The 15,387-nt window shown below is 31.0% G+C and overlaps 1 protein-coding gene across 1 annotated transcript; it reads right to left on the reverse strand.

Annotated features, from left to right (window-relative positions):
- Positions 1–4,036: 4,036 nt before the first annotated feature.
- LOC114736660 (SPX domain-containing protein 1-like) lies at positions 4,037–5,572 on the reverse strand. The gene is made up of 3 exons (XM_028924562.1): positions 5,196–5,572; positions 4,693–4,746; positions 4,037–4,596 (listed from the first exon to the last, which is right to left on the reverse strand). Exons 1-3 carry the CDS (start codon positions 5,524–5,526, stop codon positions 4,103–4,105), a joined length of 879 nt encoding a protein of 292 aa, XP_028780395.1. The 5' UTR covers positions 5,527–5,572; the 3' UTR covers positions 4,037–4,102.
- Between the last annotated feature and the right edge of the window lie 9,815 nt (positions 5,573–15,387).

Genomic DNA, 15,387 nt, shown 5'->3' on the forward strand with positions numbered 1-15,387 from the left:
CGATCATCTACTCAAACTTTATACAATCTGTGTTTCCATCTTAAAATATTTTTTTGACTTTTTATCGATCAATTTTCCTATCATTCATTTATTGATAAAGTATTCAATCATTGGTCTTTAGAAAACCATTATACTCTTACTTAGCTTTATCGATAATTTGATCAATCAAACAATTTTTGATCAATTATTCGATCAATGTACAAATTCATTTCATAACAAACTTTTCACAATGTTGTCAAAATATCTCATATTTCTATCTTCAAGCTTTTTCCAGCCTTCCTGTTTATCTTAATTCTCTATTATAAGGGATTTAAAGCCATAAGTGATCTTAGACGTTTTCCTGCTTAATCTTTCAAGGTCACTCTTTTTCATTTATCGATCACTTGATAGATCATTAATTAATCCATAACTTGATCGATAAATATAGTTACCTGTTGCAAATTCTTTCACTTTGTTTAATCGATAACATGATCGATCAACCAGTTATCGATTATGACTTCAATTAAGGATGTTCAGTTTATGTTTAAAGTACTTGATGATTGATTGATTCCATTTCCAAACACCACATGAATGTTCATTATTATCACTTGATCAGTTATCTTCATGAGTTTTATTCTGACAGAAAAACTTATTAGTTTCAAGTATTGTTACAGAATACGAAGCTCAACAGATACTCAACAGATATTTAGTAGCCCTTAACCAACTATGTCAGAAGCATTCATGGCGAATACTATTGCAACTGGAAAAACACGCAACCGAAATTCCAACGGCTAAAAGCTCTTCAGTCTAACAGTTAATTAAACTTCTCTAACTATAAAAGGCATGAAGAACATTGAATGAGTAATTGAATATGCGAGCTACCCTCTGCTGAAATATTTACTGTTGCATTCAATACTCTGTTCTTTACCAAGCTTCAGTGTTTCATATTTATTTACTCTGTGAAAGAGACTGATACACCTCCTTTACTCACTTTCTAAGAGTAACTCAAGAATGTGGACTCTTAAGAAGGATTGTAACTTACAGGTAGTAAGAGGGAGTGATTGAAAAAATCAATTGATGTATTGAGACGCCAAGAGCCCGTTTAATCTTGGATCATAGTGAAAATCTTAGAGGTGTTTTGAGGACTGGACGTAGGTCAAGTGGTTAAGGCCAAATCAGTATAAATCTGATGTCTTTGCTCTATAGTGAAATCCTTCTAACTCAAAGCTTTCTCTGTTTTTATTAATTTCACTATTTCAATACAGTTAAATTTTTTATAACTCACTCAATTCACCCCCTCTTGGGTGAGACTGCCACTAACAAGTTTTAGTTAATATGTTATTTTCATTATTATATTTTTACCCGCCTAAATAAAAGAAAATATCATATTCTTTATTAACTAAAAATTTTTTGAGGAGATTGTGAAGAGAAATCCGTTATAATAAATAAAAGATAATCAATTTATTTTTGATATGTCCCCCAAGAAAAAGATATCTCACAACAAAATCTTTTCATATCTTTTCTATTTTGTAGATAACATTAAATAAAATAAAAGATTTCGAGTGATAGGGTCTTTAACTATAAATTTTTTCAAAGTATAAGAGAAGGACTCAGAGATAGTGGGTGGAGTATTTAAGCCCAATTTTATCCAAGAAAAACAGAATCTTTGTTTGCTATTTTTGCTAGAATAAAATAAATAAATAAATAATGACCCTATTTAATAACATGAAATTAACACACACACACAGATATATATATATATATATATATATATATATCAAATTGAATATCATAAACATATAAGACAAAGATAAAAAAAATTTAAACTTTTAATTAATAAAATGTAAAACATGACTATAAAATAATATGAAAAAGTAAATTTTATGTGATGAATGTGAATCTCCACTGCAAAACCATGTTTATGATGCTCGAGATATGGAATTAAGGTCTGATTTGGTACATTACCTAGAATACAGGAGTATTTTTCATTTAATTCAAGGTACCAATTACATTATATATGCCTTCTATATATAGGCATAGCTTTACATCTTTAACAGAATTTACAAATTACATAATAATATGAGATAATTGTGAAATACAGAGATAATGAGAGATATTATAGATAATAAGAGAAATATGGACATTCACACGAATATTATTATATTCATAACATTGATATAATACAAATAGAAAATAATATATATAACATACATAGTATTTTATTAAATTCTGTAGATAAAAATATTAATTATTAATAAATATTCACTAAAATAAGAAATTAAATTGAAATACATAATACTATAGTAAATTATATATATTTTTCGTTTTAAATATTATATATATATTTAATTTTATGTTAAGAGTTTCTTGTGATATGTGGCAGCAAAAGTCAGCAACAGATTAACTATAAAAATTTTCTATCGCTTATTGGTAACATTGGTTTCTTTTTAATTTTCTTCTCTAGCATTCTATCTCTTCATGTTCTCCACTGTGCGACTCCCCCTCGGGGTGGAGGGGGGGGGGGAGAGATTGAGTGAGGGTGAGGAAAAGAAGGATGATTTGTTTGGGTTTCTTTTATGACATTTGGTAAGCTATCCATCCTTGTTATTTTTTCAGTTTCTCCCCTTCGATTTTTGAGAGTTTGCAGATTTTAAAATTTTGGAGCTGCTAGCTAATTATTTTGCTATTTATTGAACTAACAAGGTTAGAAAAAGAATTTCTACGATTTAAATTTTTTTTATTAAATGATTGGTTTGAGAAAATTGAAGCTAGAATTTTGTTGAAAAATTATGATTTATGATAATGAGTATGTTAAATTTGAAAAAGAATTGTTAATGGCTCAATATAAAGAAAGACATGAATGGATTATCGAAAAGAATTATTTTTAATAAAAATGCGTCGTTCACTTGAGGCTTTTAGAAGGCTTTGCATTGAGGTGTGTTCTAGGTTGCAATATAGCACAATTTATCAGACACAAAATAATAGAGACTGAAAAAACTATCCAGACTTCTAAAAATATGTTGAGATCTTATACCATATAATTGAATTTTAAGGCATGTTCAAATACCTAATAGAAGAGTGTAATGAATGGGCTTAGCATTAAGGAGGACTTAGACCATGAGAATAGGACTATTCGACCTAATGCATATTCGAATTGGCCAAGCAAATGTTAAGTGTACTGAAAAAAAGAATTATCTCTAACAAGAAGATACTTGTGTTTTAGCAAAAAAATGATAGAGAGAGGGGGGTGTAATAGTTTATAATCAATTGATCGTAATTAATAAAATATGAGATTCTAACAAAAATTGATCCAGTTAGTAAAAAATCAGCTTGTAACCCACAAAATCGAGTTCGAATCCCGTTGCTGATGTGAAAATGTTGTTAGTGGATGATTTGAAAGCTCTGAGTCTGTAGGCCTGTCCTATAACCTTGATGAGTCCTCACAACCCAACTCACCAAAACTTTAAAACTTTAATATGTATTAAAAAAAATGAGACCACTTTCTATTTTTACTTTCTTTGGCTATTGTTTATCTTTCTTCTAATTTGTAATGCACCATAATTGATGTATCAGAGTAATATATCAGTGTGATCGTTACAGAATGCAGGCAACCATAAATTAACCATTCACGATTTGTGAATGGGTAAAACGTGACATGATCTGATCTTTTGTTTCCCAGAAATAATCTCATCAGACACGTTCACCCGTAATTCCTGGAAACTAAACTATTTCCCTGAGAACTAAATTGATAAGGGTTCAATAGCCATTCGCCATCGGCAACATTCCAAGAAGAGATTCCCCGTCTCGACAGAAAAACAATGGAACCCCTATTAAAAATATGACTATTAAAATACCACAAAAGTGTATATGATTACATTACATAGTTTGTAACGATGAGAATCAGTAATTTATCAAAATATGACTATTAGAAATACCAGAGCTATCATATGAAACCTATGGAACCTACATTTGTATTGGATCAATTCCATCTTCACACTTCTCTTATCCGTGTTAGTATTCTGAATCTGAGGCATGCATGCCATCAGTGGCATCGTTTTTTAGAGAGAAAAAAGGAAGGAAATTTAAAGAACCCACTAGGCCACCATCAATGCAATCCAGAAGATTACTTGGCTACTTGTTCCAGAACAGAAACTTTCTTCCATGTTTCTCCCAACCCACTGATTGCCAATGGTGGTAGTGAAAACATATTAATCGTGGAGCTTCCAGATCTAATTTCCTGCAAAACATGTAATGCTGATATGGTGCTCTTCATAAAAAGGCTCTGCTTATTCACAATCTTTGCCAGTTCCTTGGGTACCAACGGACAATCACCGCTCTTGAAAGAAGTTGAAGTTGTTGTTGAAAGATCGCATCCATCAGATTGAGAAGCAGCATCAACCGAGGCAGGAGTATCATTCACCGGAAATAAACCATCCAGCATTGTTTCACATTCTTTTATAAGCTTGTAGAGCATCTCTGTAGTAAAGAAAGGCTGCCGCAAGACTTTTCGGATGAAAGATAAGCGAATTAGGGCACCAGTTCTCTTGTCATACTTCTTCAGTATTTTCACAAGTCCTGTACGGCGGAAATTGAGAAAACAATTAGGCATTTTGAGCAGTTAATAACTAGTAAATCTATGACTTATGGAACACAATCTCCGCTTATGCTTGAAAGATCAATTCAGGCTTCTCACAGATTTGATCAAAAACCAATATTGTTTATAGTGGTAGCAGAGAAACTCTGCACGATAAAAAAGCAATTGAATATCTAAAAATTAGAAACACTGCTGATATAGACATGAGCCAATAGAATTATATCAGTTAAATCAAATAACAATATTCTTGTTAAAATACTTCTCAAGTATTTTTCACAAGTCCTCTACAGAGCAGATTGTGGGAAGCATTAGACATTTTGAGCTGTTAATAACATGTAAATCTTATGAAGCACAATCTACAATCATGCTTGAAAGTCCAACTTCAGGCTGATCACGCAGACATATCCCCAGTAAAATCATTCGGTCTTTAAATAGTATTGCTTACAGCAATAACAGAGTAACTATGCACGGAGAATTACTGCTGGCACAGACATGAGCCAATAGAATTACGTTAGTTAAATCAAATGATTAAATACTTGTTAAAGTATTGCCTTTTGATCATTTGTTACTACAGGCGTAAATCAAGCCAAATGATAGATTCGGTTTATCGTTTAAACCTAACTGCTAAGCGCGGCGGGGGGGGGGGGGGACAATGAGGAGACTCGTGCCTTCAATCTAATAATGCACTCTTCTTCTTTCTCAACAAAGAAGGTGTTAAATTTGTCGAGTTCTCCCTCCAGCAAGTTCCTGAAGTCAATCTCCTCCGGTGAAGACTCACCGGAGGCGGCACCATCATCGAGCCTGGGCCGTTTGGACAGCCTGTCGTCGACGGAGGATTTGGGAGGCTCCAAGATCTTCAACTTCTTCTTGAGTTCCTTGTAAGAGAGGAACTTGTCCCGCCACTCCGGTAGGGTTTTCTCGATCTGGTTGTTGAGACTCTTGCCGAATTTCATGTCTCGTCGCCGGATTCCGGAAAGACTGAAACAACTCCCAAAAGAAAGACGAAAATATGGGAAAGAGGGGGGGCCAAAATTGTCAAACCAAAAAGGGTCCTTTATTCAATCAGGAGGAAGTGAGGGAAGAGCCAAAGGATTGATGAGAGAGTGAGGACCGGGAGGTGATATAACGGTAAAAGGGGAAGAATATTCGGAGGGTTTATTGAGGGAATATCCTTATGAATGGAGAGTATATTTGGGGTCATACTCCATCGACGTCGAGTCATGAGCCGAAATTTCTTGAGATATTATCAATATTTAAAAATAAATAAACAAACTTGGGTGCGTTGGCGAGCCGCGCCACCAACGATACGGTACATTTGTTCGTTGGTGGCAGCAGGTTGCTTCAGGGGATGCATCGCCATGTCTTTTTAGCTCTGCCTCCTGTGCGGCTATACTTCATATATATATATAGATATATATATAAAATAATTATTTTAACATTTAATTTAATCTTAAATATAATATATTAATGTATTTTTTATATTTAATTATTGTTTAAAATAGTTCTTATAGTAGTCACTCTCATTAAATAGTAGTTCTAACTAATACATATTATTAACAAAGATATCTTATTAAAAAAAATATTTATTTATTCTAAATAATTGACATAACTAATTTTTTTAATCTACTCAAATTAATCAACTAGTTTTTATATTAAAGATCGGAAGTAGTACCTCTTATTTTCATATTCTCCTATTATAGGTAATTTTATTCAAGACACTATTGGACGTTAAATATAAACACTTTTTAAGCTAGTTTGTAGGATAATTTATACTACAAATTAGTTTTTATGACACTAACTTAAATTGAACAACAAATTAAATCTTATATTAAAAATCAGAAATAATATATTATAAATAATTGTAATTTACAATGGGGTAAAATTAAAAAAATATTAATTAATAATTCTCTAAATAACTTAGATTTGAGACCCTGCATTTTTTTTCCTCCAAAGACTGCAAATTTATTCTAAAAGTTACCTTATAATATAAATAAAAGGATATATTTTTTCTTGCAAAGACTTGTATTCTTGTTATTTACAATATAGATCTGATTTAACTACGGTCGTAGACTAAAAATTATAATTAAACGAAAGTCACATCATTCAAGATGTGAAAATTTTCATATTTTAAAAATGGTACTCCTCCGGTCCTAATTATAAGACCCAATTGACTTATTTGAGGAAATTAAGGAAGTAAGTTAAGTTGGTTATTTATAATAAATAAGTGTTGTCATTCCTAAAATATCCTTGCTAATTAAGTATATTGGCTAAAACTATCATTATTAGAAGGATTATCTTGGAAAAAAATGCATAAATATAAGAGACAAAATGGATTGGGTCTTATAATTAGGACCAAATAAAAAGTCAAATTGGGTCTTATAATAAGGACCGGAGGAGTACTAGGTTCATTTAATTAAAGAAAAAGTGTTACTGTTAGCAAATTATAAATAATACGATTTATTTTAATTTTCATCAAAAATCTACCCTAATTCTGTAGTAGTATCAAATAATTCATAACAACATCACTAAAAATAGGAAGAATTACAATAAGGTCTCAAAAAAAAAAATAACTACTTAAAAGTCTCAATAACAATCTAAGCAACCTGTAATAAGTAGAAAATGACAACTTCTAGAACTTGTTTTGTGATTATTTTTTTTCATGGGATCTCATTATAATTTTTCCTTAAAAATAATATAGCTAATAAGAAAATATCTCATGACATACTGCCAATATTACTATAATAAATTTTAACCCAAAATAATGACGCCCATATATCCATCTTATTAATTTATTGTTAAAGTCTCTATTGTTTTAAAAGAGATGTACACTAATGATTTGAGATTACAATAAGGATCGAACCCATAATTCCCCACTTACATATAAAAAAGAGTTTTAATATCACTATATTATAAGATTAATTGGTTGAAGTGTCTAAGTCTAAATTGTTGAACTCACAACACCAAGGTTAAAGAGTAGCTTTCAACCTAAGATGTACTATAGCAGAAGATCAAAGATGATCTTGCTTAGATATTTTTATATTTTTTTGACCTGAGAAATATTTTTATATTAGATATTTGTAAGTGTGAACAGATTTCAATCATGGCTCTTGTCAGTTTTAGATAAGAAGATATTTTTAATAAAATATAGTAAATTCATCTTACACATTAAACATAATTCGTTTCATCATTTGATTAACAATAAAATAATAAATTATTAAATATGATAGAACGATTAGTCATAATCAGATCATTTTACATATTCAGCAGACAACCTATTTTAGTTATCATCATCAATTTATCAATCAAAGGGTAGGTTTAAAGAGTAGCTCTTAGTAGATGTACTAACTAAAAGAACCAGATAGGTGTCAGTATTTGGTTATTCAGTTCACTTATCAGTGATAATCAAATTAACTGAATAATTGAAGAGTGCATATTTAGAAAACCGAACCGAAACTAAAAAGTATTAAATAACAGAACTGAATTAACTAAAATAAATTCAGTTCGGTTAGCCAATTTATTCAGTTAGTGGGCTTTTATAATACTACCTCCGGTCCTAATTATAAGAGCCAGTTGACTAATTTGAGAAGATTAAGAAAGTAAGTTGAGTTAGTTATTTGTCCTACATAGGTGTTGTCTTTCCTAAAATATCCTTACTAATTAAGTGTATTGACTAGAACTATCATTGTTAGAAGAGCTATTTTGAAAAAAAAAATGTATAAATATGAGAGATAAAATATATTGGGGTTTTATATTTAGAACCAAAATAAAAGTTAAACAGGATCTAATATTAAGGACCGGAAGTAGTATGATATCAATACTCCCTTTATATCTACTGATGAGGATCTAGAATGTGTGTGTTTGTATATAGGAATGATATAGTGACAGGAAAATTACAGCATATAACTATCATTTTCACTGCATATCAGTTCTTATAACATTATAACATATCAGTTCTTATAAACTTCTCATTTCATCAATATATAACTATCATTTTTTGTTGAAAAACTGACACAATAACAGAAAATTAAGTTATAATTCAAAGGTTCAATGAATCTATCGAGCAAAGCAGAGATAAACGTAGCCATGAATTCAAAGGTTCTCAATAAATGGAGTTACTTTTGGTCCATAGCCGCTACATCATCTTACTTCTTAAGCTTGAAAGCTGAGGCTGAACAATTGAAAGAATCAGAAGGAAAAAAAATAAACTTACAATGAAGAAGTCATGTTCTCACGGAGATGCAGGGCAACGCTGTCGGAGGAGAGGCCCAGAGAGACAATGACGGAGGAAATTGGAGAGGACGCTAGAAGCTTGAAAGATGAAGCTTAAAAGCTGAATAGCGGGGGTGAGGAGGCCACGATGCTACGATTTGGAGGCGTAAAGAGACAAAGCAGAGGTGCCAAAGAGACAATGATGGAGGAGAGGATGTTGAAAGCCAGAAAACTGGAGGTCAAAGAGACGAACAATGGAGGTGAGGAGTTGAGGCGACAATGGCATGATTTGAATTGAGATAGCCTGAGTAAGGGGATTTGATTGAGGTAGGAGAAGGGAAGGAGGCTGCGGGATTTAGGGCTAAGAGTAAGACTGAGGGAGGAAGAGACCGAGAGTGATCGCTGACAAGAGAGCAAGGGATCGAAATATTTTGATATTAGAAAAGAGAGAAAGATCAACAAAAACAAAAAACAAAAATGTTTGTATATAGTTATTCAGGTATAACCGAAATATTTTAAGAGACACGACATTAAACCCCAAATATCAAAATAACCAAAAAAAAATTAACAAAAAAAAAACTGAATTAATCAAACCCAAAAAACCGAATTGAGTTCGATTTTTGTTTAAAGTTCGGTTTTGTTCACCTTTAAAAGCAGATGGATCCTCCTTAGATATTACTATATTTTACATTATTTATTGGTTGAAGACTGGGAAAATGGTTCAAATAGTGCTTACAAATGTAATTACAAATAACTCACCTACAAGGCTCTCATATCGGTAACATGATTTAAATTTATGACCTTATGAGTTACTCCTCTAGTCCTATTTATATGGCAGAAAGAAAAGACTTTTTTTATTCTATTTACAGGCACTGAGAGAAATTTTTTATATGGAGATATAATTTTACTTTTTATTTATTATTGTTTTAACTTTGTTTATATGAGAATTAAATAAAAATAACTGGCAAGTTGTGAATTTTACATAAGAGTTAATGAAATTTTAGATTTTTGTTGATCTATGTGAAATATATTAGAAGTAACTTATAAATAGAAATGAAAAAATATAAACTAACTTTGGATTAACTTTTGTTGGCCACTGGGGCGTTTTTAGCTCATAACATTTCTATTAATAACTTTTAAAACTTATCTGTGAGTTCCAATTCTCTATACGAAGAGCATAACAACGTTTGGGGGGGAGGGGGAGTGGGAGTTTGGGGGGGCAGTTCAATGTGGGGATTTGAGCCTAGTGCGAAGTTAAGCGCCGAGGCCAGCTGCTTATGTATGACGCATGGGATATTTCTTGCCCACTCGGAATATCCATATCTCCTCCTGGAAACTTATTTCCATATTCTATCCATTTTACTAGAACTAGAGGAGGAGGGAGGGGCAATCAAATGCTGCTTCCTTTTCTACATTTTTTTCCTGGAAAATTCTAATTAAATTCACTTAAAATATTAAAATTCAAATTAAAATATTTTTAATAAATTTCTAATTAAGTCAAGAGGCTTTATTAAGGAGTTTTGAATCACTACTACATAATTACATAATAATTGACAGTTATTTTTTGTCATATTTGATGGTTATAAACTATCAGGTATACTTGCATCATGTATTTGAACAAATAATATTTGGTAGTTATTAACAATCAAATATTTTGGATAATATTTGACGATTCTACACATAAAACTGTCAAGTATTAGAGGGCAATTTGATGGTATTTGGTTTCAATTACTTGACGGTTACTCAAATAACCGTCAAATATTCATGAAATACTTGATGGTTATTCAGAGAACCGTCAAGTATTATTAGAATACTTGATAGTTACTTGTATAACCGTCAAGTGTTCTGATCATATTTGACGGTTCTAACTCAATAACCATCAAGTATTTTAGAAAATTTTTTTTATACCGGTACTATTTTTCCAGCAGCCCCACTGTATTATGAAACTTCATACAAAACAGCATTATTCGATAAACAGAACCAGGCCAGCATTCAAACCAATATATAACAATCAGTAATAGAGTCAGGAAAACAGGCCAAGCCAGTCGGGTTGGCCCGTTTAGGCCTAAAAATTATGAGGGCCAGGCTTAAAATTTTTCCCTCCAAATGAAAAACATGCCCTATAGGACTGGCCCTGCAAGGCTGAGGGCTTAAACAGGCCCTTTTAAGGCCTGTTATAATTTTTTTTATTTTTTATATAATTCTAATATTATTAATTTTTTTGCATTGTTAATGATATTTCAAATATTTAGTTATTATTATCATTTTAAAATTAAATTTCACAGAATGGTTTAATTTATTTAGTTTTAGACAATAATTTGTCTAATTAAATTTTTAAAAAATGGGTTAATTTTCATTTTTAATAATGATTTGATTTATATTATATGTGTTGATATTTTTAAACTATATATATTTGATAAGAGAGTATTTTTATACTTATATAACTTGTAATTCTATAATTTGAATTACAAATTTATGAGTTTTAACAATAATATTTCTCAAACTAAAGTAAAATAATAGTTAGACTGTAAAATTTAAAACTGAAATTCTTATAAAAAAGAAAAATTTGATATTTTTGTTACGAAAGAAAAGCATATCTATAAAGAAGAGCAATTGATTATAGTGATGATGAAATTTCAAAAGATTAATGATAGTGCTTGTTTATTGCACATTTACACTATAGATGAAACTTTTGAATGTTATTATTCTTGTTAATGAATGTTTAGATGCTCTTGGATATTGATGGATATTTATATATGATGATATTTTATATTTGCAACTTCATTTTACTTATATTTATATCTTTTATTAATAATTTTATTGGTTTATTTTTATTTTTTTATAAAAAAAAATGTGAGAAATATGAAAAATAGTTTTTTTTCCTTAAACGGGTCAAAAGCCCACGGGCCAGCCTTGAGCCTGTTAACTTAAGGACTGGACCTAGAAAATTGAGGTATTTTTGAAATTTTGGCCTTATAGGGCCTGCCCTTTTAAGCCCGCCAGCCCTACAAAGCCGGCCTGTATTCCCACCTCTAATCAATAATTCAATCATATAAATCTAATTAACCACGTATCAGACAAAAATTCACATTATATTCATCTTAATAACAAACCAAATTTCATATAAAAATATGTTGTTGTAAGCCAAATCAAAATTTTGGACAAATACAAAAAGCAAAAGCAAAAAACCAACTAAAATCAAAATTGGCCAAATTGTCAAAAATCACAACAAAATTGTTAAATGCCAAAACCAATAGCATGGTATTAAAACCAAAGCTGTCTTCTACTTCCCTATCTATTTTGTGCCCACTAACGGTACAAAACCATTGCCAACTCTTCAATGATTTCTTCTATCTAAGTGGATGAATATATTGTGCAAACTGTGTCGGCAAAATACTGTATGGAAGCAAATTGAAGTTAGATATAAATAAGCTACAGTAAGTATAATTCTAAAATAAAAAAATTGAACTTTAACAAATGCATATTACCTGCACAGGAATTGTGTCATCATTGTGCATAATTATCTCCTTCATGAATTTTATCATGCAATACCCACAATCGGAGCTTTTTTTTTTTTTTTTTTTACTGATGTGGGCACTATAAAGAATGAGAAAGGAAATTATATTAGTCAATCATATAAATAAATCATATTTAATAGAATAGTAAATAATGATAATGGATACCTTTACTTTCTTTCACAGAAAGGTTTCGTTGAATTGGTCGTTTTTGACTGGGGGGCAGGGTAAGGCTTGATCTGTGCGGTATAGCCACAAAGCCCTAAGAAGACAATACAATTGAATATTAATGATTGTCAAAAATTATATTGAAGCAAGAAATTAAATTAAATATGAATAATAGATATAAATATTATTTATTAAACAATGAAACCATAAACGGTTGCTGTGACCCAGAGATTATCATAGACATCATAGAATACTTGCGCTTCATGCATAGCCATGGATGATGGTTATATATAAACAAAATCACTGGCCATGGGCTGTGGATGCTGCTTTGCATTCCATACGGGTTTATCCCATCGATGGCTAATGCAATGTGTAGATTTCTATCTTCTTTTCCAAATTCAGAATACTCAATATCAAACTTCTTTTGTTCAGAAGAATCAGCAGGATGCTGAAGCTTGTCATCTTTAATCCTTTCATCTACATGCTGCCTTAAATTTCTTGCATCTTCTACGTTACTATACAAGTATCTGAATCTTGGCATAATGAAAAAAATACCATAATGCCTTCTTCAAGCTCTTCCCATTCTCTTGGTAGCACGACGTATTACACTTAAGACACTCGGCTAGTGACTTATACTCCTTCCTAAACAAAATGCAATCGTTGGGCCAAGCATGTATCTTCTCATGGCTGAGGCTAACAAAGCGCAACACTTGCTTTGCGTCATATGTTTTGCTTGGAAGCTCGTTTTCTTTCGGTAGCATTTGTTTAACAAGAAAAAGCAGTTCTGTGAAGCTTGCGTCGCTCCACTCATTTCTTGCCTTCAAATTGTATAGTTTCAAAACTACAGACAATTTTATGAAGTTAGTACAACCTTCATATAGAGCTGTCTCAAAATCACACTTCAATCTGTTGAACATTTCTGGATAATCCTCAAGTTCTTGTTCAATTGCATTGGCCATATCCTCAAGACGGTCAACTTTATATGTACTTGTTCAAAATTAGATGATCCACAGCTTTCACTATGCCCTCAACTACTATTACTCACATCTCTTTTCTCTCCGTGCTTTGTCCAACACTTATAACTTTGATCAATTCCATAAATAATTAAGTGGGTCTCACAAACAGATGGCGAAACTTGCTTCAAAAGGCAACACTTAAGACAAGAACAAATAATCCTATTGCAATCTTCGACGTGCTCAATCGCAAACTTAATAAAATCTTCTACCCCATCCCAATATTCCTTTGATAGACGATTGGCGGACATCCATTCCTTGTCTATGGTCTCCAACTAAGATGACTCATTTAGAGGAAAATGTGATCAACGACTCAAAGATATTGTGAGAATTAAACAAAAATAAGAAGTCAATGCATGAGGCACTATTTATCACATTTGTCTGTCTTTAATTCTACTTGTTAACAACTAGTAATTCTAGTTATTAACAACTAGTAATTCAACAAAAATTCACTTTGACTTCAGTTTGAAAAATATTCTACTACTACTCATGTGCTATTCCATTTGAAAAATATTTGGCAGCATAACGGCTTATAACTTAGCATTTCTCGGGCTTTATGCTCTCTATTTGACTTCAAATAAAGTCTTAAGAAGCAAACCATAAGGCAATTTCAATAACAACATCCAAGTTAATTAACATTCAATAATGTCTAGATGAAGTTAAAAATAAGATTGGGGTTTACAAGGCACTTTATGTAGAATAAACAATGTAATGAAAGGAATATTTTTGGATTTTTGGGAATGAAATAAAGTAAAATTTACCAACAAAATTCTATCAATCTACATCTTAAATCAAATTTATCAACAGAATTATCCAACACTTAGACATACTTAATAACTCAATATCAGAAAACTCAATCAAGATGCTTAAATTGATAAACAAGCTTCAAATATATAAACCAATTCAAATCACAGTAGCTAGCTCTGTAAATGTATAATCAAAATCTCAACTAAACCAATACAATGATAATCCTAACAGCCCTATTGTTCTGATGGATAGAAGAACCTATGATTAGCTTTTTAGAAAATTTCCAAACGAGCAATTTCAATGCAATCTTTCAATTTCTTATTTTACCATGTTCAATTCTATGCATTCCTCTATTTGTAGAGTACATTGAATATATAGAAATGGCTATAATAGAGTTTCTGTTATTTGTATTAACAACTACTCTAAGAGGAATATTTTTATATGGTTACACAAGTTCAAGATGATCAAAGTATAAGTAGTAGACATCCTAAAAACACTAAGGGGCTGTTTGATTCAAGGAAAATCTGGCTTAGGAAATAGAAAATCCAGCTTTTTTGTTGGCTGAAGATGGGAAAACAAAAAAAAAAACAATACTCCTCGACCGAACAGAGAAACAATAATGGAGAAAAAATAATTGCTCATCCTATCATTCAGTTTCAACTAAAAGCATTTGGAAGCAACAACAAAATCATATTAGGGATTTAACAGAAGAACAGCACCAACCTGAAGTTGTACGCTGTGATGATGACAATAACAAAGGACGACACCAACCTAAAATATGTGTATATATATTTACTATATTGAATCTTGAAGACTAATAACTTATAAATAGCCCTGAAGGCTTATGATTTAAATTTTCGTAACTATATAGTTTGATTTTAGTCCTTATAGATCTTTTTAAATTTTTGTTGGGTTTATAAATTTATGAATAAGTTTTGAAACATTACATAATATATACAAAGAAGTAAAGTTTTTGAATAACGAAAAATCCAGAAAATTTTATATTTTGAAGATATATATACACACACACACACTTCATACTTTGAAAAAGCATAACAAGAAGTAAAATATATCATATAGTGAAAAAATAATATATGTTAGTTCCTGAACAATCATATATAGCATTTTTTTGAAGAACTATATATAATCAAAAAATTGATAT

The sequence above is a fragment of the Neltuma alba genome, unplaced genomic scaffold, assembly GCF_004799145.2.
Source record: "Neltuma alba isolate B1F8T4 unplaced genomic scaffold, ASM479914v2 tig00000444_pilon, whole genome shotgun sequence".
Taxonomy (NCBI): Eukaryota; Viridiplantae; Streptophyta; class Magnoliopsida; order Fabales; family Fabaceae; genus Neltuma; species Neltuma alba.